This window comes from Ciconia boyciana, chromosome 18 (genome assembly GCF_034638445.1).
Source record: "Ciconia boyciana chromosome 18, ASM3463844v1, whole genome shotgun sequence".
Lineage (NCBI taxonomy): Eukaryota > Metazoa > Chordata > Aves > Ciconiiformes > Ciconiidae > Ciconia > Ciconia boyciana.
This window is the reverse complement of record NC_132951.1, coordinates 11,311,664-11,337,909: the sequence shown is the minus strand read 5'-3', so window position 1 is coordinate 11,337,909 and position 26,246 is coordinate 11,311,664. Positions and strand designations below refer to the sequence as shown.

At 47.8% G+C, this 26,246-nt stretch overlaps 1 protein-coding gene across 2 annotated transcripts in view; it reads left to right on the top strand.

Moving 5' to 3' along the window:
• Positions 1 to 1,228: 1,228 nt before the first annotated feature.
• NSMF (NMDA receptor synaptonuclear signaling and neuronal migration factor) overlaps positions 1,229 to 26,246 on the top strand; it is a 50,546-nt gene continuing 25,528 nt past the window's right edge. For both annotated transcript variants that reach the window (XM_072883248.1, XM_072883247.1), the window contains exons 1-3: positions 1,229 to 1,516; positions 10,439 to 10,500; positions 22,099 to 22,578. In XM_072883248.1, coding sequence (XP_072739349.1) covers positions 1,410 to 1,516; positions 10,439 to 10,500; positions 22,099 to 22,578 — 649 coding nt within the window. In that variant the 5' untranslated portion in view covers positions 1,229 to 1,409. The remainder of the gene's footprint in view (positions 1,517 to 10,438; positions 10,501 to 22,098; positions 22,579 to 26,246) is intronic.

Below are 26,246 nucleotides of genomic sequence, written 5' to 3'. Positions count from 1 at the left end.
AGGCTCCAGGGAGACCTTCTTGTAGCCTTTCAATGTATAAACCCGCGGGGCTTATGAGAAAGATGGAGAAAGACTTTTATCAGGTCCTGCAGTGACAGGACAAGGGGCAATGGTTTTAAACTGAAAGAGGGTAGATTTAGATCGCGCATAAGGAAGAAATTTTTTACGGTGAGGGTGGTAAGACCCTGGAACAGGTTGCCCAGAGAACTCAGGGATGTCCTATCACTGGAAGCGTTCAAGGTCAGGCTGGATGGGGCTTGGAGCAGCGTGATCTAGTGAAAGAAGTCCCTGCCCATGGCAGGGGGGTTGGACTCAGTGATCTTTGAAGGTCCCTTCCAACCCAAGCAGTTCTGTGTTTCTATGAGTTGAAAATCCTCTGAGGCTTGGCTGACCGAGTGGCCGATCGGCTCCTCGCACGGGGTTTGTTTTCAAGCATTCGATGACCCCGAGAAAGGTGTTTGCTCTGGCAGGTGACACTGGGGACAAGGAGGTATCTGGACGCCCAGCTCTGCCTCGAGGCTCTGCTGCCTCCAGTCACCTCTGGGAACTCCCGTGCCGCCCTGGGGCCCGCTCTGGGACAATGGTGCTGAGCAGTGACAGGCTGAGGGGACAAAGCCAGCGGAAGAGAATGGACATTTGTGTCAATCCTTCAGAGACACCGTGTTCAAAACCTGACGGCCCAACCTTTGTGACCACGTCCACCTGCAAGCAGTGGGACCCGGTGCACCCACCCAGCGCCCTGCCGTCAACACGAGCACCCAGCTGTGGAAAAATAAACCGTGCATAAAACCTTTCACCGGTTCCGTCAAAGGCAGGCTATAGTTTTATGTCAAAATGACCGCTTTTTTTGCAGGTTGTCCGTCAGTTTCCTGACGGGAGCACGGAGGGAGCATCCCCCCGGGCCTCCCCTCGCCACCGGCCGTGTCTGCCGGCGCACGGCTGGACATTCACCTCAGGTGCGGGCAGGACCCGAGGAGGGCAGGACCGCGCTGAACGCGGGACTCCGATGGCTGCGCCGCGGGGCCGGGGGACAGCTGCCCTTCCCCGGGGTCGCCGGGCCGAGGCGACCGCCTCCCGCTCGCCGCGGCCCCTCAGGCGGGGCCGGCGGCCCCCTCCCGGCCGGCCCGCCATGATGTCAGCCGGGAGGAGGCGGGGGCGGAGGAGGGAGCCGCCGGCCAAATATAGCGGCGCTTCCTGGGCGGCGGGCCGCGCCCGGGCCCTCCCTCCTGCCGCAGTCAATGAGGAGGCAGCGGCCGCGGCGGAGCGCCGCACTCGTCGGGGGCAGCGCGGCGGGGCGGGGCGGGGGGCGCCGCGGCATGGCGGGGCGCTGAGGGAGCGCGGCAGAGAGGGGCGGCGGCGCGCCCCGGCACCCGGCCCCGCCGCGGCATGGGCAGCCGCGGGGTCGTGCGATGAGCGCTCCCCCGGCGGCTTCCCCCTGCGCGAATATGGGCACAGCCGTGTCCAAAAGGAAGACGCTGAGGAACGAGGCCATGTCGTCGGTGGCGGCCAAAGTGAGGTGGGTGCCGGGGCAGCGGGCCCCGCCGGCGGCGCCTCAGGGAGCCCCGCGGTGCCGGGGACCCTGCACGCCCCCGGCCGCGCTGGGGACCCCGCCCGCGGGGCGCCGAGCTGGGGGGAAAGGCCCCGAGCCCCTCAGGACGAGCCAGGGTGGCCGGCAGCGGGGCACGACCGCGGGTCTGGGTCCCCAGGGCCGGAGCGGCGGCTGTGCAGGGCCATCGGGGCAGGGTGCTCTTCCCCCCGGGGCTCGGGAATGGCAGCCTGGGGTCGGAGAGCTTGGAGGGACCCCGGCGTGCGCCCGCAGGACACGACCGGCAAGTCCCCTGGCTGGCTGCTGCGGTGCCCCCGAAAGCAGCCACCCGCTTGCAGCTGGCTGGTGACTGCGGGCGACCGTGGTCCCCCTGCACACAGCGGACCCTCAGCCTTGGGAGAGGTGATTTGTCTCCAAAGGTGTCCCCGCTTCTTGCTGCCGACCCGGCTAACATCATCCGCAGGTTTTATTTGCTAGGTTGGCAAGGAGCAGGTCAGAAGTGGATTTGTCAGGGCTGGGTCTTTCTAATCTTCGTGAATTGGAAGCGTGGTCAGTTTGCTCCGTGGTGTCTCATCAGCTGAAATGCCATCTGCATGTCCGAGGGCAAAGTCAGCAGCTTTCTTCAAGGGGTCTTGCTCCTTTGAATGGAAAACCTATTGCGTGAACATCTGGACCCACCACATCTGCCCTCTCCGGCAGTGTCCTACGCAGTCCATTGACCAGTTAAGAGACTTGGGTTCTATATTGTGCCTGTAATGTTTCTATATTTTGTCTTACGGTGTAGAATTTCACTTACTGTCTGGTCCCAGTGCTTTTTAGTATCAAACATGGGAGATCCTAGAAAATGTATGCGTTGCTTGATTGTACTTAAGTTTAAAAACCTATTGCAGATGAGCTTCACTACAGTGCCCTTTGCCCAGAAAGATGGAAACGACCCTTCTCCCACGCTGTAGTGCAAGTGTCACGGCAATCATCCAGTGACTCTTTGGGGGCATTGGCGCAGCTTTTTAGCTGCTCCTACAGCACAGCTGTGCAAAGGGGTAGGTCTGTCGGTGTCTCTGCTACATCTAGACGAGCTCTTTGCTGCTGAAAAAAATAGGAAGAAATAAACTTTTCAGCTGCATTATATAACACCTTCTTTGTGTTAGACAAAATTGCATTAGAATAACCCGGAGTCATGTGTAGGACTCGATCCGTGCTGCTGAGAGATCTCAGTCACCTCTCTGTGACTGTAATTCAGCATTACGGCATCTCTACTGTGCTGGGAGGAAAGATAGTCTTCTGGCTTGAAGTGAAGAGATCCAAAGATATCTATATATTGCTGTCTGTTTGCATTGTAAAGAAATCCATCCTTCAAAGTCTGGAGTGCCTATGGAGAAAGCTGTCTGGGCAGAACCTGGAACTTTTCCCCACCTTATGATGCATCCTGTTCATAACCAGTAATGAAAATATGAGCGCTTTCAACAGCGTTCAAAGATCTGGAGGTGGGATTCTTTTCGGCAGTTGTCAGCCAGGTGGATATACAGAAATGACACAAAATGCACCATAACTGTTCTAATGGGGTTCTGGGTCTAGGATTAGACAACAAGTCACACAAACAACATATTTGGTAGTCAGTAAGATTTCAAATGGTAGTGTGGGTGTTTGAGTACAACTAACGTGTTTTGAACACAACGGCCTTTTAGCCCACACCAGGATGGTCAGATGCTACTCAAGTAGCATCAACTCTGTAGAGTCCAGGAGGTGTCTCTGGGATTCTGGTTTGCTACATACCTGCTATAACTACTGACAAGCTGCTGCTACTGTTATGTGGGAGCTCTGAGGTCTCTCTTGGTGGTGTGAATTGTGGTGGTTTGACCAGAAAAGTTAGCTGAGTGGACTTGGGCTGAGGAACATGAAGACATTGAGGAGTGTCTGGTCATGTAGGCCGTGGCACAGGACAGGTGCTTTTATGTGTCTCCCTGTTCATGCCCTGCTCTAGAAATGCCTAATTGAAAAAGCCTTTGGGGAAGGCAGACAGCTTGTTGAGGAGCTCCCTGTGTTGTCTCTTTGCGTGGAGAAGGTGCTGGTGGGGACCAGAGCTGCCAGTGTGCCTCCATCCTGCCACTCCAGGCTCGTCTCAGTCCCTGCCTCGTGAGGGCTCTGCCACCCTCAGAATTTCTACAGTGGTGATGACCCACCTGCTGAAAGCTTTCCTCCAGGCTTCCCAGAGCACATCGCACACAGCTCCTCTGCTCTGCCCTGGGTCCTCCTCCATGTATCCTCTGTGTCCTTATCTTCCTTATGTACAGCGAGGAGGCTCTGCAGGACAGTAGATAAGGCTACAAAGATACACTCTTCTGTCCTTCCCAAGAGGGTCGGGGACTTGGATCACCTGTGTGGGTAGCACTGCTGCAATGATCAGGTCCCCTGTGGTTTCATATAGGCAGCTGTGGGATCCTGCTCTTGTGCTGCAGGAGGAGATGCCCTGGGATTGTTTCTCTGCACCTTCTGAGCTCTGCCCTGTTCATATTTCTCCTGACTTTTCTTTTTGAGAGAAAAATCATCTCCTGAAATCCGCTGCAAGTGCAAGTGGCTGCTGATGTATATTTATTATGCGTGGCTGGAGTATGTGTGTGTGTGTGCATTTCTCTGTCTTACTGAGCAGGGAGCATCATTTGTTTGCTGTTGTGAGTAATGTGATCTAAGCAGAAGGTGCAAGCTCCCTAGATTCTTAAACTAAAATCTCTGCAGAGCAACTCAGGGGAGTCTCCTGTCCCAGGAGAATTAATTAAGCTCCATGCAGTTTGTGTGCTAGGTCTTTTAAATAGCATCTTACAAAATAATGGCATAGTTGCTCTGTGCTAGCATTGTTGAGAGCATCTGCGATGCTGCCAACTTTGGTCTCTGTAGTCTTGTCCTCTCCTGAGAGAGTTGCGGCAAACTGTGCACTGATTCTATGTACGGCACCCAGAAAGTGACTGTGGCTTAGTGCTGTTGCTTTGATCAAATTTGAAGTTGCTTGTACGTGAGATCTCACTGTTGTACCGTGTTTTCCGTCCTGTGTGTGCTTTTTTGCCTTGTACCTCCTGGGGCACAAGTGCTGAAGGCAGGGATGATGCAGTTGTCCTTGAGTCATGACCTTGGTGCTGCCCCTCTGCTGACAGCTCCCAAGCTGCTGCAGTTTGGGCTTGTGCAGGTTCTCTTCAGGGTCCTGGCCTGCATGGTGTCTGACACACGCTCCTTGGCTTCCTCAGCACACTTTCAAGGGCATAGATGAACCAAAGCCTTTAGAAATGAGCTCTCTTTGTCCTTGCTGCCTTGACACTTATGGAACAATACTGGCACCCCAAATGTGGCAATAAAGTAAGTATTTTCCTGCTGCTCTGCTTTGTATTACTCTGGCCTACAGCTTTTGTTTGGGAGCGTGTGGTAGTGCGAGCAAACAGACATAAGACTTTTGCTGTGTGTTCCAGAACCATCTCTCCTTGCTATAGTTAGACAAGAAGTATTTGAGTTGAGCTTGTGGTTCATCTTACCCCATTTCAGGACTCTGGCATCTAGTGCAAGATACCCCACAGAGAGGTAAGAATTTGGTCTCGCTCCCTCTCTACTGCCTAGAGAGGGCTAGAGAGTGGGTTTAAACAAGGCCGGAAAACGTTAGTTGCTGTGAAAGGGTAAATCTTGCACTGACAAAATGCCAAGGTATTTGAATGTGTTCCTTATCCCAGGTTTCGTACTGCGTGAGCAATTTGTGGCTTAGATCGGGGTTCTTCATGGAGTCTAGATTCCTTTTTTCCACTTGAGAATTTTCCTGTGAGTGGTATGAACTCTCATGCTTTGATTACCTTGTTGTTTTAACTTCTTATTGCTCTGTCCTCTCTCCTCCTGTCCAAGCTTTTTGACTATAAATTCCTCCAGGACTATGGGGTCTTTGACTTTAGGATCCATTGCTGACATCCCATTTCCCTTTCTTGAGAGTGAGAATTTAAAATTTTTTAGTTTAAAATTAAAATTTTCCAGCTACCATCTCTCTACATAGATATTTCAGAAAACACATTTTTGTCAGGGTATTGTTACTATTAGGTTTAAACAACGTAGGTGTCAACAGTCTTTAATAACTGAGCTGTTAACTATGGATGTGCTGGCGGTGTTCCCCTCTCTGCTTAGTGACAAGAGCAGGATTTATGCTGTAGGAGGACGTAGGTCCTGATGATGCAGGAGGTCTCTTCTCTCCTGTTTTCCTAAGATGCAGCACTGTCAGATGCTGTCACAACAGATTCCTGCTGCAACTCCTCTGGGCATTACTTCTGAAGGAACACGAGAAGGTGGTGGGTGTTCTTTATTTTTCCATGTAATGCTCCTGAATAGTCCAGGTTTTGCTTAGCTTGCTGCTATGCTCTAAATGGAGTTATCTCAGGTCTTCCATGTATCTCTTGAGTGTTTCAATACACATTTCTTCACTCAGTTCAGTGTCAGTTTGGTGGATTGCATAAATTTGTGTGCAGCAATTTCTCATAGCTGCTAGTATGCATCAAGGCCCCTTTTATCCTGTTGATGTGATTATTTCAGAGACATGAAGGCTATTCCATGCTCATCACGTTGTAATTGAGATCTTTGTTATTTGGCAGCTTTCCTCCTTCTAGCAAATGTATGTCTAGACCGTCTATGCTTCTTCGCAAAATCTCAGGCAGTTTCTCTTCCAGGCCTGAGTCCAGCTTTGACATCTAATGCACAGCGAGTACTGGAAAATGCCCTCAGAAGGGCAGCTGCCTTTGCTGCTGGTGTTGTCCTACCCCATCTCGCCCTCTGCACTCTTGAAGTCTTTCTGATGGAGAAGAAGCCAGAGAAGATGGTGGTGTTTTCTCTGAGGCAATGGCAGTCTTGTCTTTACTGGCTAGACTCAGTAGCGCAGCGTACCAAGGCTATGGTCCCTGGTTGATGTCTGTTTGTTAAATCAAGCTGTGCTGACTGTGTAACATACAGATCTGATCTGCTACTAAAATGAAAACCTCTCTGTAGATGAGTCAGGGCTGAACTTGTCATGTCATCAGCTGATTACCTCTCAGTACTACCTGCTCATTTGTATGCAGCTTTTGCAGTGTCATGCGCTCAGGGTTATAGCTCATCGGCCCGTGTATCTGTAAGGCACCTTGTACTTCATCTCATTTATGTGAAACAAGCTTTATTTTTTATCTATTGCCAATTAAATTATCATGAGGTGCCTCTGCTCTGAGCCCAGTTGAAGGGTTTTCTGTCCAATGCCATCAGAAGGCTTGATGGGACTTGAACTATGTTGGCTGTGATAGCAGAGGCAAAACTGAGCTGAGAGAAAAGTACGATTGTGTGACTTGTATTAATACAGTGTGTTGATAAAAGAAATAGAAAAGAATGGGATGAACAGAGCAGCTACCATCTGTTTGAATTTTTCTCTGACTTTATTGTGATTGAGTCAGTGGGTAGCCAGGGAGAGGGGCACGTTAACGATACGGGCAGATGCTGGTAAACTGTGGTGACTGTGAGCACAGTGAGGGCAGCGAAGGAACACAAAAGGCTTGGCAAGGGGAGACTAGGCATAAGGAGCTAGCGTGGCCAGCAGAGTCCCCTTGGCAAAGGGCACATGCAGACATCTGTGGGAGATCAGCTGAGGCACAGCCAAGGAGAAGCCGGTGGCACTTGGGAAGCAGGAACGTAGAAGGGAACTACTGAGATAATAGGCAAAAAAATTAGTCTGAAGTTTGCAGTGTAATTGCCTGGAAAACCCCCGTCGCACATTGTACTGTGCAGGCGTCATTGCCTTATTAGCTGTCGCTAGATAACTGTGATCAAGCGTCCGCGTTCATTTGCTCTTAGGTTGGCCTGCAGCGTCTGAGAGCAGTGGAAGTGGAACGGTAGTGACGGAACTGCAGGTTCAGCCTGGGCCGGGCAGCAACATTTTCGAGTAGCTCTGTGCTCCTTGACTGTGCTTCTGACCTGCGAGGAGAGGTCTGGTATCGCCTGTTCTCTGGGAGCTCTGGCACTTGTGATTTTATCCTCCTACTTCATCTGCCTGGGGAAACAGGAGAGTGAGGTTAGAGACACTGCAGCACCTTTAAACACAGGCTCTTATTCTGCGCGACACTGTTTTCACTGTGGAACAAGGGGGGATGGAGGGTGGTAGTGCTTCTCTCTGGCTCCATGTTAGCCATTTGCAGTTTGGGTCTTAGGAAGTGCTTGGTACTAATTTTTTGAGCCTGTGGTTTGCAAGCTAAGGGTGAAGCATCAGTTCAGATTTTAAGGCAGACAGATCAGCTTCAGGCATTGGCAGAGAAATGAATGGAGAGAATGACAGATGGACTAACATGCTCTTGGAGCTTTTGAACTAGTTACAGACTAAATTTTATCGTTGTATTTCAGCATTTTTTGTGTAAATCACCATGTTCTCTCACTCATAATTTACCTGAGAACTTGCTCGTTGTTATTTTTTCTACATGGAATGACTGCTGATGCACAAGAGAAGCTTCAAGTCTTTCCCAAGGGTGTAAGTGCCTTGTTTGTGAATGGTGTTGATGATGCCTTGCAAGGACAGACGTTTCCATGGGAAACCCTGGAGTCCCAGAAGTCTTGGTGGAAGACATCTTGGAAGTCTCAAGCCCAGCCATCTGCTCAAAGCAGGGCTGTTGCCAGTGCTACGTGAGATCAGCTGTGGCTTTGGCTGAGCCTTAACCACCTCTAAGATGGAGTGCAGGAGTAGCTCAGGAGTGCTCTTGCAGCTGCATAGCCTGATGTTAGAATCATGGAATCATTTAGGTTGGAAAAGACCCTTAAGATCATCGAGTCCCACTGTAAACCTAATACTGCCAAGTCCACCACTAAACCATGTCCCTAAGCGCCACATCTACATATCTTTTAAATACCTCCAAGGATGGTGACTCAACCACTTCCCTGAAGTTGTCACGCTCCAGCTCCCAACTTTACATGTGTGTGTTGCCCCAGGACCAAGTCCTGCTTTTTGCCCAGACAGAAAGGTAGTGGGTACAAGGAGCATCCATGAGGAGCTTGTCCTGCTGTATGGGTGAACCATGACGGTCATCCCTTTGTTCTTCATAGTGGGGATTGCATGCTAATTGTACAGCTCCCCCATGTGAAAGAGCCTCTGCTTACCATCTCTGGGGGTGCTTAGGCATTGAGGAAGACAGTTTGGGCAACTGCCATCCCAGGCTAGTGTCTAAAGGTACAGCCTGGTACTAGACAGGCAAGAATTTGGAAACAGAAAAAAACCTCAGCACTGTATGTTAGCCTGTAATGACGCAGAAGGTTAAACCTTGCTTCTTGCACAGCTCCAGCTGTGCTGCTCCAAAGCATTTTGCATTTGGCTGTGCTGAAATTTAGTCCCAGGGAGATTAAATTACTCTTTCTTCATCGTTCATATCGATCCCCTATTGCTGGCTGTGGATGACAAATGGACTTCCCACTCCTTCCAGCTCTAGTCGCTCTGGGAGGTATATTGTAGCTTTGTTAACCTTTTCCCTTTTGGGAGGAGGTGTATAAAAGCAGTGGGGGAAAATCCTGGCTACACAGGTTGGGATATGCTGCTGTATCAGGTAGCAAAGCAGAAGGTTGTTTTGGAGGTCAAAGCCATTTTCCACTTAGATAATTAATGGCTGTTATGAGCGTGGCCTTTTGTGGCAGCTTGAACTGGAGGAGGATGTTTTGAGGTTGAGCACCTCTGAAGGAAGAGGACAGTGGACATGATGCTTTGGTATGGATAGTGTTCCCTGTTGCGGCAAGTCTTCATCTCCTCCCCCAAGAGATGCTGGTGTGCTTGCAGGCTGAGAGTGCTTGGCTGCTGGGTTTTGTGGCTTGGCTTGCCAAGGAGGTGGGTGGCTGTTTTGTCTTGCTGTTTGCGAGCCTCCACCCTGGACTGTCCATTGGCAAGTATCAGCCTGATTGTGATATTGCAGACCTTGGAGAGATTGTTCTACAAACCTGGAGAAAATGGATGGCTGGGGAAAAACCGGTATTAGCTCTCTTCAGTCACAGATCTGCTGGGTACAGGAGAACGAGCACAGCAGCAGGATGTTACAAATGTCTTGGCAATAGGAGCCTGGAGATTTTATTTACTGTATACCAGGGAATGCATGCCTTGACCAAGGATTCCTTTCCTGTGTGGGTTGAAAGCAAAAAGCTTTTCTGTGGTTGGAATATTCATAGGTTTGCTCTCTTATGTAGGCCTTGATGTGTGATAAGGGTTGAGCTCACCCTGCCTGGTTGATTCTTAATATATTTCAGTAAAATCTCAGTCATCCACGGGACCTGAATCCATCAGAGAACCAGGAACTGCTTTTGTGGGGTATTGTGGGGGGGTCTCTCAAATAAGGTTGTCCAGTAACCCAAATACTGACATGGTGCTTGAGAACTTAGGGTTAAGGTAGGTGAAATGGATATTAGCATTAACGTCTAAGCTGTGATAGCTCACAGATAGGAGCATTCAGAACCAGAGTAGAAGGCTGGGGTGATGGTTGGGACTGGGGTGGAGATACCTTCTTCCCTGGGCTGCCAGAAGGGGTTTAACTCAGGGTGGTTAGAGACAGTGATCCTGTTCCTGTGTGCATCACAGAAACAAGGCCAAATTTAATGCAGGTGCATTTCCATTTTTTTCAGTTTTAACAGAGAAGCTAAAGACTAAAATAGTCCTGGGCTTGTAGTCCAACTCTGTTTTCCCCTTTGGCCAGGGGAAGACTGAGGTGTGTTAACCACGGAGCCCCCGCTGCTAGTGCAGCGTGTTTAAATTGGTGTCACCTGAAGATGAGGGAAAGGCAGCTGCGGGAATACAGCAGTACATTGAACTGTTCCTTCTTTCCTTGGCCTTTAACCATTACCCATCTCTTTCTTTCTCTCCTTTGATGCCTTCTGTGATGCTTGGATATGCAGAGCGGCTAGGGCTTTTGGAGAATACCTTTCACAAAACCATCCCGAAGGTAGAAACGGCTCAGGTAAGAGACTTGACATACTTTGTTATATCTGTGTGTGCATGCACCTATTTATTTAATAGCCCTTAGCATAAAAGTGCATTTATTCATCATATAAAGGGTTAGTGTGAGATCTCAGCAGCAGAGAGGCAGGAGGAGTCGCCCTCTAGATCTGTGAAGCCCTTGGAGGAGAAAAGGCAGTTGGGTGGGCTGTGGGGACAAGTTCAGTTTTAGTGGACAAGTGCCCTGTCATAAATTCACCCCTAGAGCTGATGTCGTTGGAAGAAGTTTCAGCTGGGAAGTGAAAGACTGCACTGCACAAGGCTTCTGCACTGGTTTGTCACTCCTAGGTCTTGCTTTCACTGGGGAATAAAAAAAGGTGAGTTACAGTTTAACAGGCATGCTCAGTGTTCGCGCAGCAATCTGTCTTTGCTGGCAAAGGTGACCTCTGGATTTATTCCCAGGGTTTGCTTCAACAGGGGTTAAAATGAGATTTGCTTTGTCTAGTTGACACCAGCATGTGCCAGCTAATGTGTTAATTTTTTGGATGCAGATATTGTCCCTGTCAGCTTATGATGAGTTCTGCTTGGTGGGCAAGAGAGCACAAGAGAAACTCACTTGACTTCTAACAGGGCTGTGTCTTCTCTGTGAGGAAAGAAAACATTTTGCAGACAATAAATTCACTACAAAACCTATAGAAAATCTTGTGGAATCCACAGAAAATCCTGTGTGAACAAGTAGCAGATTGTTGTGTAGTGTTGAACTGTTTTGCAGGGGATAAAGTTATTAAATAGAATGTAATGTAGAGTGATGTTATCATTTTATGTAAACTGTAAGTGTGTGTGTTTAAACCTCTACAGGCAGGAAATGCCTCTTGCTAAAAGAGCAAGCCCAATCGCACTAGTCTTTGACAGCCAGCTGAATGAGTCCCTGCTTTTTTCTTGGATCTGTTCTAATGACCTTCAGGTTGTCCTTGGCTGGATTGTGCTAACTTGGTGAATAGAAGAGCTTTAAAACAATGTACTGCAGTTTTCTTTGATTTTTTTTTTTTTTTCCCCAGGCAAGAGAAACTTCAGTGACACATTCCTCACAATATTTGGTCTAAGAACAACCCATGGTGGTAGGAAGGAAGGGTGGAAAAAGGCTGGGGTTTAATGCAGCTGAGGTGAAGCGTCTGTGAGGCAGAGGGAGGGAAGGGGTTGGACAGGCAGTGCAGAGACAGGCCAGGCCGGTCTGAGGAGGCTTCCCAGAATGGCAAAAGCATCCTTTGTTGTGGCTGTTTTTGCAGCTGCTTCTGTCAGCTGGAGTCTTTGCTAGTCCTTTTCTGCAGTCCCCAAGCCCAGTTTCCCACAGGGAGAAGTGTTGTCTCCTGCTCGCTTTGTCATGCCCTCATACTACCTGTGGGGTCACATTCAGGCCAGAGAGAGAATCTCTGATGGAGATTCCCCTCTGATGGAGGGGAAATGGCAGATCTGTTCGGGTGCCTGAGACCTGGGGAGCCCTGGTCAAAGCCAAGAAGTAGGAGCCTCTCTGCGCACTTACAAAGCTGTTGTTATACTCAGCCTTACGGGTGCTCCTACTTGCTCGTTCCTCTCTCTGGCTGTAGATAAGGAGAACACAGAAATGCAGCTGATGTGACTCCTGGATAATGGGCCACTGTCAAGCTCCCCAGACCAGCACTTAAAGTCCTCTCTGTGCTTGTAACAAATCCGTAAGCTCTCCAGGGAAGCCTTCTAATACCCACTGCCCCCTTGGTGTATCAGGCTTGAGGTCGTATTTGAATCCAGGCAAATTTAGTTGCTGCAGATAAGAATGAAGCAGCGAGAGGTACACATAGATATACCACAGTCTTTATGGGGCCTTAAATATTGACTTGGAAATAAACAAAGTTCCATAGAAATTACTCTAAATGTTTATAGAAGAGGGAAAAAAAGAATCATCATTTTTAAGTCATCTTTTGAAATTCTGCAGTGTTATGGCTGTACAAGCCCACCAGTATCCTGTAGTAAAATTCCTGCTTGCATGTGTTGGTGGCTTGGGTCCAGAAAGCTCAGCACACTGAAAAATTGAGTCCTTGGTGCGTGTATGTGTTCATAGCACTCTGGGCTTTCGCCATGAGAGTCTTTACCTGGTGGGGTAGGCCTGCTTTCTGCTGAAATAACCCCAGCTCTGTAGGAGGATGCTCCCTGCACTGCCAGCAGACTGCAGCTGGGATTAAGGCTCTAGCCTAAATGTGAGTGGAAGGAGGCAGGCCTTGACTTCAGTAGTTTATAGTCCAGAAAAAAAAAGGTTTAAGGAAGGTTTAAAGTCATTGATGAATGCAGTGAGGGAAAAGGGTTGTGGTCTTTGAGGAGCAGGAAGACGGCAGAGCCATCAGTGGGACAGTTGCAACCTAAATGAAGGAGGGAAGGGCAGGATCCTCCTCTTCAGTGGATCCAGGAGCTAGAACCCTCCTCTGTCCCTGCAGAGGACAATCCTCATGCAGAAAATGAGGTGGGTGTGCATCTTTGGGATGCCAGTTCTTTTGCTGTTTTACCTGCTAATTCAACTCCTTGGCAGAAGGGGCTCTGTAACTCCCCTGGCAGACACAGGAGACCCACCATCTGGATGGAGATGCCAAATGTGCAGAGACTGCCCCAACTTACTCAGTTTCTGCTGCACGTTGTTCTCTGAGGATCATCCGTTTTGGTTTGACGTTTTTTATCTTTAGAGTCCCTTGACTCCAAGGAAAGGAGGTGGTATAATGGCTTTTGCATCCCACCTCTTACTTCACATTCCACAACTGATCAAAGTTCTTATTCTTTGGTGGTAACTTTTACACCCCAGAATCTATTTCTTTTGCCTCCTCTGGAGAGCTTGTGTGTATGTGTGTGGCAGAATGGCTTTGAGAAATTGGGGAGTGGTAATGAAGAACTACAGGGGGATTGTAGATCAGCAGGATGGGCCAGCTGCCATGTCCGAGCACTTTAATGAGGGGTGAGTTATTTGCAAGGTTTTGTTTACCTTCTGTATTCAATAAAATTGCAGTCTGTCCATGCTCTGCTTCCTTCACTAGGGTAGTGGGTATGGAATCAGCAGGAGGTAAAGAGGATTGCAGGGTACGGCAGGGTGTACATGTAGCGAGGAAAAGGTGAGGTGACAGGGGGTGTATGTTGTTGGTTACAACTTCTCATTCTTCCTGATGCGAGGCCTGAGAATTTCACGGCTCAGAAATATTGTGTGACTATCCCTATGCAACTCTTCGATGTCTTATTCTGGAGGAGGTTTTTCCAGGTGACTTGGGAGGTACATTTACCTCTCCTCTATCGCTTGGCTCAGAGTGCTCTGACCATGTTTTGTGAGGTTACAGCAGGGGTGATGGCAATACAGATTTTTCTTCTCTTTGCTTCCCTTTTGGAAGAGGGAAGCTGCCTGGTGCGGGGTATGAGTTGCTGGCAGAGGATGAAGGGATTGTCCCCTTGGGATCACTCAGATTTTTTTCTCCTGATCTTTGAGAGATTGAGGAATTAGAAAAAAGGGAGGGTTGGACTCTGCTGCAGCTGGCAGGACACAGATCTGTTAAGGGAGCTGGTGCTGAGGTGGTAATGCATCTCCTGCTCTCTTCCTACCTCTGTTCATTGCTGGCTTATTCATGCAGGCTGAAGGTCTGGGAAGGTTCCCACGAAGAGCACTCTCCCATGTGCAGTGTTCATTCTGACTGCAAGGCTGTTGCCAGAGTCCTTGCTGACTCTCGTAGCTTTCTGGTACCTTCCAAAGACTTTCCATCTTGTCTGTGGCATGGTTTTAGCATAGGAGTGGGTGTCTCTTGGGACAGATCTAGAAGAAAGACAGGGAAAAGGATTGAAAAGTTATGAAAGGGAAGTGTAAAAAGGCTGCAGAGAGCAAAACATAGAAGAAATAATCACTTGGAGTCTCACCAGAGCTCATGGGATAAGGAGTTTTGGACATTCCCAGAGTCCCCTTCTCCCAGCTTAGGTGTCAGAGGCCCCACACTGAGATACTGCTTTAGATTTCTTTGTCTCCATCTACTGGAACTGTGAGAGGAAAAAGATACCCAGGTCATGGGGTAGTGACATTAAAATGACAGCAAGTGGAGCATTTGAGAATCTTCTTCATCTCTGGGGGAGCAGTCATGCATTGTAGGGAGATGGGATTCAGACACAAGGATCCTTTGCTGAGGGAAGGAAGGGGGTTATGCTGGGATTTTTCCTGATACTTCGAGGCAGTTTCTATTTTGCTTGGCTGGGTTATTTGGATGGCAGCTGCTGCTGCTGTGCTGGGGCTGTCGCTGTAGGATGCAGCGCTGGTCTGCCTGTTGCAGGCTGGCTGCTCTGGGCAAGCTGCGCGTGAAAGGCTCTGGAAGCAAGAGAGAGGGAAAGATCCCAGCAAGTGTAAGGTGTGCTTGGTGCTGCAGAGATGATGAGCCTCGCCCCAGAGCTGCCTAGCAGGTCTTGACCCAAATTCTCTGTCATTGTTACAGAAACAGCATGGTTACTCTGACTGGTTTGCATCAGTACAGACCAAAGGGGATAGTTACCTGAAACTGGAAGCAGCTTCTTTTTAAGCTTGAAAGAAGTAATCTTCGCTTCTTTCCTTTGTTTTTGCATGACATCTCAGCCATCAGTGAAAACACTGAGTGTGTAAGAAGAGGGCACCTGTGAGCTTCCCCAAGCCAAATAGCAATGGGTAGGGGTGGGAGGAGAAAAACGTGTTTGCCGAGGCTACTGTGCCACGTGCAGAGACTGCACCGAAGTAACCACTTGTGTTTGCACCCTGGGCTTCTGCCACTTCAGAAGAGGGGGTGTGAGTGGGTGGGGAGGGCAGCAGCCATGCAACAGAGGAGGTTCCTGACACTGCCAGGAGCTGACATGGGGCTTGAGAAACTCCAGTGTGAGGCTATGCAGGTGCTTCAGTCCAAGCAAGTGACCTGCGAGCTGTGTTTTTTATGAAGCCGTGAAGTAAGGCTGCAGCTATACAATGCTCTAAGAGAGACCTTCAATTTGCAGATGTTCAGACTGTGGAGCTGCCAGTGGATCCTGATTCAGGGTAAGCACCGAGTCTGCCTTTCTCCCTAGAGGATGTTGCCCTTGTCCCCAGGACAGACCCCAGCAGCGCATCTGGCCCAGCTCTCTTGGTGTACCCCTGTGCTGACATGGTGTGGCTGGCCTTGAGCAATGGAGGTGGCCTTTCTAGAAAGAGCCTGTGCTCCAGAGGAGTTTGTAGGCAGCCCGAGTTCAACGTAGAGCAGGGATATGAAATCTCATCTCTGAGGGTTTCAGGCTGCTTCCAGGATCAGCCAGCACAGGTATGGTGTGGGTGTATCCTAAAACTTGCCATGGAATATGTTGTTTGCTTATAAACTGAATAAAAACATAGGTCACAGTGTTACCATGGAAATGCTAAGGCCGTTGGTGGAGCTGCCACTTGCTCCTTTGGGTTGTGTCTCACAGTAACAATTTCATCTATTCGCATTAATGTTACAGGCCAGACTAAAAGGTTACTAATCTATGAGGCACAATGACGACGACGTCTTCAGTTTGTTTGTTTTCTAGGTCCATTTCAGCGCAGCAGATTAATTGGAACCATTTTGTCATAGTTAAGTAACCTTCTGTTTTCTCAGAGCAGTTCCCTTACTGAAGCACCTCTTGCCTTTTCTCTGTGGCTTTGCAGATGTTCCTTCCTTGGGAGTTCCTTCCTTGGGAGCGATAGGGTCAGGGTGCCTGATAAAGTCACGGCAGGGCTGGCTTGGTCAGGCTTCGGGTAATCTCATAGCAAACGTTGTGCATGACATTCGCTCACTTGACTCTGAATCTACTGCACGGCTGAAATGCCACTGTGACCTTTTTTTTTTTTAATTGCTGTATCTCCATTTTTATCTCCCTGCCTCGTGCTTCAATACTTTGAACAAATTTCCTGGTTTTTACCATGTCTATTTCTGGACTACGTTTCAAACCCGCAGAGCAGCGAGGTCGGCTGCCAGCCTGTCTCTGGAGGCAGGAGCCCTGTGCTGGCTGGGTCACGTTGCGGTTCATTAGTGTTGAGAAGGACAGAGCTGACATGGTAGGGAGCTTTGCATTATGGCTCCGATGCACGTTCAGAGAGGAAGCAGAGGAGAACAGGACCTGACAGCCTCTTAGCACACCTGAGGGGCAGTGGCAGGCATATGGGACGTCTCGGAGCTGAAACTGCAAGAGAAACTGCTCAGCTGTGCTGTTTGAAAGGATGTTACTGTTTTTGCAATGCCCTGGGCTCTAGCCAGTGCACCTGTCTGCTCTCCTCGTTGAGGGTATCACCTGGACTCCTCCTGCTGTAAAATAAAAAAAGCATTAACTTCATTCCTCCTACTATGAACAATGCTGTAAGTCCGTATAAAGTAAACCTAAAGTCTTTCCATTCATCTTCAGTGGCCGAGACAGTGCTTTCATTTAAAGTTGGTACCATAAACATGAGGTCCAGAGAGGTCCAACTGAGATGGAGCAGGGAAGAGAGAACTCTTTCTCAGAAATTTATTTTTCTGGGATGACAGATGTTTTTTTAATAGGGTGTATCTGCATTCCCCTTTGCCACTTTGCTTCTGATGCTGGAGCTGAGGTTTTAAATCTAAGGTGCTTTAATCATCAGTTTGGCTGCTAAATACAGTAATAAATTTGGGACTTTTTTTTAAGCTCCTGTCTATGCCTTGTGGCTATATTCTGCCTTGATTTATAAACTTCTCATCCCATGGGGTTACAAGGCAGTCTGCATCAGATATGAGTTTGGCTCAGTGAGTCCCTCCACTGTTGTGAATGGGCATCAGTCAGCTGAGGCTTATCCCAGCACATCACCTCCTCTTGAGAAATGTTGTGACAGTGAAAGAAAATGTGAAAGTCCTTTCACGGTTAGTTACCTGGGTCAGAGCAAGTGCTCAAGTTAGAGTTACTGGATGAGAAAGAATGTATTGTAAGTATCTAATAGTAGTAAGTGCCTAATTATCAGGAACTACATGTACTGAGAATGTAGATTCTTTCTTTCCCAAGATACCGCAAATTAACCAGTACAGATCATTGTTGCTGGTGGTGGTCATGTCTTTGGTGATACGCGTGCCCTAACGACTGTGTTGGGCAGCGTTGCGTGGAAGATGAAGAAAGAAGTATCAGAGAGGAGCAAGTAAAGCCAGAGACACGTGTTCAAGTAAATAACAAGGGGGGTGAGAAGTGGATTGGCTGTTGGGACTGGACTGTCAAGCCCCCAGGCTCCGGACAGGCTGTTAGACTTAGCCCAGGTAGACAGGGAAGTGATGAAAATATGATTTGGATGTTTCTGTTACCAATAGACACATGATCTACAGATCAAGTACGTTGGTCCTCTTCCCTTCATCTTGCTGTTAAGTATCTCAGGCACAATAAACCCATGTAGAGCACAAATCTAGATGAAAAGAAATCTGTTTGAGGAAGCTGATTTGCCTGCTCCGTGGTAGCTTTGCAGCTGCGTGAGACAAAGGTGTTGCTGATGAAAGCAGGTGGGAGAGCAGAGTTGTTACCAGGTCAGCTTCATCAGGGTGGCTGGAGAGGATGGCGCTGTGCCAGGCTTCCCGAGTCACGCTGTCCTGGGCTGGCGTGGCAGTTTGATGGAGCAGCTGGTTGTGGGAGAGGTGGCAAGAGCAATGCAAAAATGAAATGAAACGGAGCAGCAGTAACCAGGCAGAGGGTGTTAACAGCAGTCTGCTTCAGCTGACTCTTAGAAGGCAATTCCAGTTATTGCTGAAGTCCCCTGTTACCATTTCTCGGCTCTCTTCACTGAACATCCCTGTGGCTCAGATTTAATTCAGCATTGATTTCTGGACCAGCTTGACTTCTTTCCTAGCAGAAGCAAACTATTAACCTAAAATGCCATAGTGGAAGCAGGTGCAGTGCTTTGCAGTGAACTGGATTCAGGTGACAAGCACAGACAGGGGAACCAGTCACTGGTAACACCTCCGGGCTGCTGGTGTATGTGAACGCATGTGTGTGTGAATGCTAGCGCAGGCTTGCTCCCTGAAATGGTGCAGGTTCATTTTTAGAAGTCAATAATTCATTATGATGAATGTTTGAATCTCTTTTCCTTCCATACTATTTTTTTTTCCTGTAGATAAATTCTTTATTAACTAGAAGTCTTGAATAAAGCTTCACATTCCCTTTGCATATGAAGTTGCTTCGCCAATGTGTAGTTACTGAAGGTGCTAAATTTAATGAAAAGAAATAATTATCCAATTGTTTGACAAAGAGAAAGCATATTGGTGTGGTAGCAGGCCTTTGTAGTGTAGACCATGAGACCTCCTAGATAAGTACAAGTGAAAACACCTTGAGTAAGCAACAAGTAAGGTAGGAAGAAAGGATTATCCTCACATTTTGCATGCTAGATCAGACAGGTAGTTTATGTCAAATATATCTGGTCAAGAATCATAAGCCTTCCATGATTTCAGTAAAAAATTGACTCTTACTTGAAACCAGTCATGTCCCACTTACAAGTCTGTAAATTTTATGGGGCTGAACAGACTTCAATGCTTATAAAACAGAGACTGGAATTTGTCTCTCTGCACTTGTGATCATCAGCATTTTCAGACATACTATACTTTGGACACTTCATTTTTCAATTTATCCACAGATACCAGAGTTCAGAAGTTCTCGGATCTCTGAATTGCGGTGCTGTCAGTGCGTGGGTAAAGGTACATAGTCCTGTGTGTTTGCTCTAATGAGGCTATACATCTTCCATAGAAGTATTCATTTCAGGAGGAACAGGGGCAGCTGTCAGCCACTATTTTGTGGTGTCTTAAGAAATATGTAGTGTCATTGTGCCCACACAGATTAGTAAGTTTGACAAGTTGAGATGAGTACTTAGAACTGGCCTTTGTTTTTAATTTAAAAAATGGTGTGCTTGGCACTATTAGCCAGCACAGATCTTGGCAAATCTTGACGAGTCATTTGGTGATGTTTTCCCAAGACATGCCCACTCTAGAGCACGGTTAGTCTTGGAACTGGAGAGAGTCTGAGTTGCTGTAGAACAAATGTGGTGGCCTGCTGCCTCTGGAGGGGTGACAAGTGGTTGGAGAGACTTTGGAGCCTGTGAACACTTTCGGCACTGGTTGGTCCATGACACCATATCCCACCTGAATGACAGCTGGTGGGGCAGCTTCTTCTTGAATAGCTTGCAGTTGTTCTGGTGATGGCCCTCGTAGTCCATCAGGCTCTCCTCCTGGAGGGAGGTGCAGATGTCCATGCTGTCTCTGTGCAGGAGACCATGGGTGAAGTAGACCACTGCCCACCTTTCATATTTTACCTGGACAGTATCAGTGAGGTGCATGACTCCTCACTACACCTAGGCATGCATTTTGGACTTCATGTGACATCTGGAAAGACAGCATCAGCTATAGCTTTGTCCTGGTTTCGGCTGGGATAGAGTTAATTTTCTTCCTAGTAGCTGGTATAGTGCTGTGCTTTGGATTTTAGTATGAGAATAATATTGATAACACGCTGATGTTTTGGCTGTTGCTAAGCAGTGTTTACATTGGTCAAGGACTTTTTTTTTTTTTTTTCCTTCAGCTCCCCATGCTCTGCCAGGTGCCCAAGAAATGGGAGGGGGCACAGCCAGAATAGTTGATCCAAACTGACCAAAGGGCTATTCCATACCATATGACGTCATGCTCAGTATATAAACGGGGGGAGTTGGCCGGGGGGTAGCGATCGGCTGCTCGGGGACTGGCTGGGCGTCAGTCGGCAGGTGGTGAGCGGTTGTATAATTTTTTTTTTTCCCCCTTTTTTCCCTCCCTTGGGTTTTGTTCCTCTCTCTCTCTCTCGTTGTTTTCCTTCTCATTATAATTCTTCATTATTATTATTGTTTTGTTCCAATTATTAAACTGTTCTTATCTCAACCCACGAGTTTTCTTACTTTTGCTCTTCCGATTCTCTCCCCCATCCCACCGGGGGGGAAGTGAGCGAGCGGCTGCGTGGTGCTTAGCTGCCGGCTGGGGCTAAACCACGACAAGCTTCAAGAGGCATAGCTCTTTCTTTAGGGCTCCTACAGGCTCCTTCTCCTGGTCAGCTCAAGGAGTCACACAGCTCCCAGCTACAGTGTCCGGAGAGTGTGAGGTCTCACTAGGAGACAAGTGAAACGAACCCGAGTTGTGTCAGCCTGAACGGTCCTGACAGTCACTTCTCGAGCAGAGTGGCCAGAGATGTGTTTATCTCCTAGTGGTGCTGGAGGAAGTTGTATCTCAAGCAGAAAAATGAGAAGGGTGACACGCTGTACCAATACCAGCTAAATTCAGTTCAGACTCGGCTGCAAGCAGGGGAGGGGGAGAGGCCCTTGGCAACATGAGCACAATCCAGGATGGGCTTCAGATTCAAAAGCTGAAAGTGTACGTCCTCAGCCTGGGAAGGCTCTTTTCAGAGGGGCACAAGAGCACTTCATAAGAAGCAGAATGTGGCAGCAGTGAAACGTCCATATTGCACACATACGACATCAGACTTGTCCTGAGATAGGTCTCTTCCTCCTTCATCTCTTCATGGCCAGCTACAAGGTTGCCAAGCCTCAGATTGTTGCTGAGTTCTTCCAGGTCACGGCTCAGTAGCTGAAGGAAAGATGTTCATTAAATATCTAGTGAAGTAAAGGCTTGGGTTTGCTTTCTGCCGCTGTTTAAAATGCTGCTCTCTGTGCTGGACAGTAATGATTTTATTTTTTCTGGGGTAGTAGTCACATGAATAATGCATTCCCTGCTGAGCCTTTTTAACAGTCCCCTAGCTGCTTCCCATCTGAAGGGAAGTGTAAGAGGTAATTAACAGCCACTTGAAAAAAGGATTAGCAGGTGGGTGGGAGCTACTGTTGGGTTCATGCATGGAATTGCCATGGAAATGCTGAGATTTCCTGGCACTTCATCCAGCGTGTGGGCTCCAAAGATAGTTGCACTCATGGGCCTCTCTCCTTTCGATCTTCCTACCCTACAAAGGTAGCGGCTGCATTTTCCTTCAGGACAGCTTCCACAGGCTGTGCTGTTGCCATCTGCACACACGATGAGGCCTGCTAACCAGGGGTGCTGCAGAGAGCGGGACACTGCGTTGCAGCTGTTGGCTGACGTCTTTTTGCATTTCTTTCATGTCAAACCAATTGGCAGAAAAGCAGGGGGGAAAAAACCAAACCCTGGTGGTTTGCCCCTTAGTTCTAAAAAATAATAACTTGGCGTACAAAACACTCAGAGTTTGTCACTTCTTAGAGAAGTTGGTGCTGGTCCTTGTCATGCAAACTTTCACCAGCTCAGTAGCCCGTGCGTGGCTAAACCTCCTGAAGCAGACAGGACTGCGCAGCTGAACAAGGGCTGTTTTGCACGTAAGCATTTTCAGGCTGTGCAATGAGACCTGCATTTGTTTCTAGCCTTGTTTGGTGGCCATGCACACTTAAAATATTGGGTGTATTTGTGAGAGATGTCTCTCATTTCAGTACCAGCTCTGGAGGTTTAAAAGGCTATGGGCATGCATTCATCTGAAAAGGTTCCTGGGAGAATGTACCATATGTCTCTCCCCTTCCCCTTTCTGCAACAGTAACAAAGAGCCTCCTGAATTTGTTGGTGTCCAGGGTGCTTTGGTTTTAAGGAAAGTGTGCCATTTGTTTCAGATCACCTGTTAGCAGACTCCTACATCGGACAGGAGGACTCCCCTGAGATGCAGCAGGCAGCACAGAACAAGCGCAGGCTCTCTGTCATCTCAGATGGCAAGTTTGAGAGGAGCTTCTCAGAGGAGCAGGCAGAGAAGATGCCAAGCGAGGGACCGAAGCCACGAGTCTACACAATCTCCGGCGAGAGGCCGATGCTGTCAGACCATGAGAATGAAAGCATGGAACTGGTGGTGATGAAAGGGGCTGCCCAAGAGGAATGCCACCATGGCCACCAAGTGCACAGTGCTGGCGGCTCTCACGGCATTAGCAGGCATTGCAAGGGCTGGCCAGGCAGCCGGCACGGCTCCAAGGAGTGCCCAAACTGCACCCGGCTGGCTGCCCCTTCCCAGCATTCCTTTGACCTGGAGCAGCATCAATCCAGTGAGACTGGGTGGCACAGAAAAAGGCTGGAGAGGATGTATAGTGTCGATCGAGTGTCTGGTAAGTAGGGGTGAATGCTGGGTGCTGGAAGGACACAAAGGGACTCACCGACACGGGGGTGAAGGGTGACACCCATCTCATCCCAGCATGGAGGTTTTGTTGTGCCTCTGTGTGCCTCGAGTTGGGCCCTGTAGTGTTTCCCCTTCAGCACCTTGCTGGTACCTTGCACCAGCATCCATGGAAAGGGATTGTCAAAGGAGGAGTTTGAAATTAAGCTGAGCTCAGTTTCAGGCCAGCTCGTCCAAGCTCCGTTGTCTTTGTTTCTAGCTTGTAAGCAGCAGATGACCTGGGTGGTTTTCATGACAGCTTCATGTAGCTTAGTGAGGGTGGTCTCTGTGGGCTCCCTTTCTGTTGAAGGAAGAGCAAGAGAGGAGGGGCTGTGTCAAAACACCTGCATTTGTGCTCATCCAGGAGGCAGTTCAGAGCAGGACCCTCTCTCCTCTGCCTCATTCTGGGGCTGAGGTAGCTGAAATCTTTGTGAACGTGCCAGGGTGCTCAGTGGGAGCCTCAACTCAGCTCAGGTACTTTGGTGCATCCCTGAAATGCTTGACTGCGTGGCTGGAAGCAGTTTAGCAGGGTCCCTCATGTAGTGCCACCTCATGGGCTTTCCATAAATACTAGCAAATAACACAATATGGGACTTTCTTCCCCACTCACTATCCATTTGCTCAATGTTCTCAGGGAATAGGGCTTGTAATTATTCAATTACATTTAAAAAATCCCTGATTGTCTTTAAAAACTAACCATTAATCAAATATATGTCACAATCTATGTGCTTTGAATTATAAACTAGTATGCAGTCCACCTTTGCCTGTCAGCTCTGTATGTGGCTGGCAGAGAGTCTGACCTAATTTGTCTGATTGTCTTTTTTTTTATAAACACACATCAAGGCTTTTAGAGCGGAGTGTCCAGCCAGGAAAGGTCAAGGTTTTCTCCTTGAAAAGAAATTGAGTATAAGGACTGCGGAGATCAAACTGTACATCTTTCCAGGGTTCATAGTTTTCTAGTAAATATCATAGTGATATTTACTGCAGGTAAAATCACTGAAAGTTTGGGTTCTGGACCATACTTTCATGCCTAGATGCTTGAAATTCTGTGACTAAGTTAATACATGGCCTAATACTGAATAATAATAATAATAAAAAGAACTGATTATCAAATGTGCAGAACACCTACAGTCCCACTAACTCCCGTGCATAGTTTTTAAGCATTGTTCCTCTGTTTGTTCCCTGTAATTTTTGGGTTTCACATCAGACACTACATGTGCGAGTTTAGACTTTATTATTTTTGTTGCTTAAATGCAAGAAAAGAGTTTTCCTGTATGGAAACCTTTTATGGTTTTATGATCATATGTGTTTTACCTGTTAAAAGATGGCTCTGCATATGATGACACAGCCAGAAAGCTTGTGTGAGGACAGAGAAAGCAAGCCGTTTCAGGAAAGGAGATCACAACCCCAAGGGCTTGGTCTTCTGGAGATCAGGGTGCTGAGTTGAATCGGTTGCAGCCTCATGGTGCGTACTGAGTTAAGAAAGTGAAGATTTCCTGTTCCAGTGCTGATGGATTTATGTTGAAAGCTTTCCTCAACAAATCAAAAATGTACTATGCACTGTGGGACTGAAGCAGGTTACTTGATAGAGAACCAAAGGAGAGCTCCAGATCACTAATGGAAGAGTTTAACTCCTCATAGCTGGAGCTAAACGCCTCTGTTTGCTGGAAAACATGTCCTAGCAAATACTATAGAGAGATGCCATGTTCTGTTTCTGGGCCTTGGGATTTATAATATGTATTTTCAACTAGGCAGCAGTTTTTGTTAGGGCCAGTTATCAATGTGAAATGGAGGTTTGCCTTTCTGAAAATATATTGGAATAGTTACTTAAATGGGAACAGAGTTGACAGCGCTCCATGAGTATTTTGTGCTTCATACAAGCGGGCAGCAGCTACCCTCGGTGCTTGTCTCAAGCTTCTGAGTGCTTGCACGTGTGGCTGCACCATCAGCGCTGTGAGACCAAATCCCATCATAGCACTGGTGTCATGGAATGAAAGCTTTCTCAGCTTGGTCTCGTTTGCGCTCTCTATCCAAGCATTGTTACTCAGAGAAAAACCGAGAATTGAATGGCACAACTGTCACAGGCTGCAAAATGTATTTCTTGGAATGCCCTTCATGCATGGCTAGCAGCGAAAACAGAGCAGAGAGGAATGGAGGCGAGAGAGAGAGACTAATTTCCCCAGAGGTTCACTTTACAGTGCTGCTTTCTCTGTTTGGATTTACATGACACGTTATTGCTGCAAACCAACACTCATGGCAGTTAGACCAGATTGGCATAACTTAATACAGATTTTTATGCTGAGTTTATGATGCCTAACACCATTCCAGAGAAGCACAAGCTGTCATCTCCTGTGCTGCTCCCAGCGTCTGATGCAAACACATCCACTCATGGACAGAGGTGCTGAGATTTTCATGCAGCCTGGTAAGTGGCTGGAGATGCTGAATGTGGTAGTAGTGGTGTTCCTCCCGTCTTACCCAGGCCCATGGTTCCTTGACTGTTTCATCACAGTTGATGGTAACAAGAAAGGAGAACAAGATGCTCTGCCTGGCCAAAAAGGAGCGTGCTACCTGCTCCTGGAAGCAAAATAGCTGTACTCATAATCTGAATTTGAATTAGCTGGATGAGCTCTGGAGCTGAGCTGTGTTCCAGCTGTGTACTTCTCTGCTATGGTTCAGCTCCTGGCTGGTAAAGAGGCACCTCTGAAGAGTCACAAATCTTTTATTCTCCGTTGAGTGCTGTGGGCAGGGGTGTGATTCTTTCCTATGTTGACTCCTGTCTATCAGAAAAGGAGGGGAGGCTTCCAGCGATTGCCCAGGCAAAGCCTCATAAGGATATTAGCTGTTGTTCATAAGCTCTGTTTTGAATCAAAGCAGTGGCTTAAAAGCTGTAAAATATATTAAGAGATTGTCAGTCCTTTGAGATGCATAGTCCCTGAGAAGTCTGTACAGAATTGTTGGCTAAAAAGGAATTTGTACAACTTCTCCTCCTTTACCACTTTTGTGGGTTTGAGACTTCAAACAAGTAATTCATTTACAGTCTGAGCTGTTTTGCATTTCTTCTCTATCTGTTTTTTGGAGGAGACCAGACATAGGAACTTCATAATAAGTATTTAGCATACTAGAATGCAGTTTTCATTTAACATATATATTTCCTTAGGGTGCCTTTATACAAGGCTTGGCATAAACTGTTAGCTGAGAAGGAGTGTCTGTTACAGCTTTCTATATGATTTCTTGGAAGCTTCACTTCAAAGGAAGCCTCCCCAGTTGCACTTAGCATTTTTTGCATCTGTAATTGCAGCCATTTTTTGTACTGTGAGGGAACAGCAGGATCAGTCTGTAGTAGATGATGATCTGGACAAAACATTTGGTAAGGTATCTGGTCTGTAGTAATTATGTCTGCAGTAGGCATGAAGGGTTTGATTGGGTTTTGACCAATGAAAATGAATTAAAAAAAATACTCTTGACAATGCCAGAATATTAATGACTAGTAGTTAGTATACTGTAGTTGCTAATGATCTTAAAACTTGAATGAGTGAAGCAAAACGTGATCAGCAACATGTGGCAAGGCATTAAGCAAGGAAGCCACAAATCGGGAGTGAAGCAAGGTGAAAAATCAGGTCG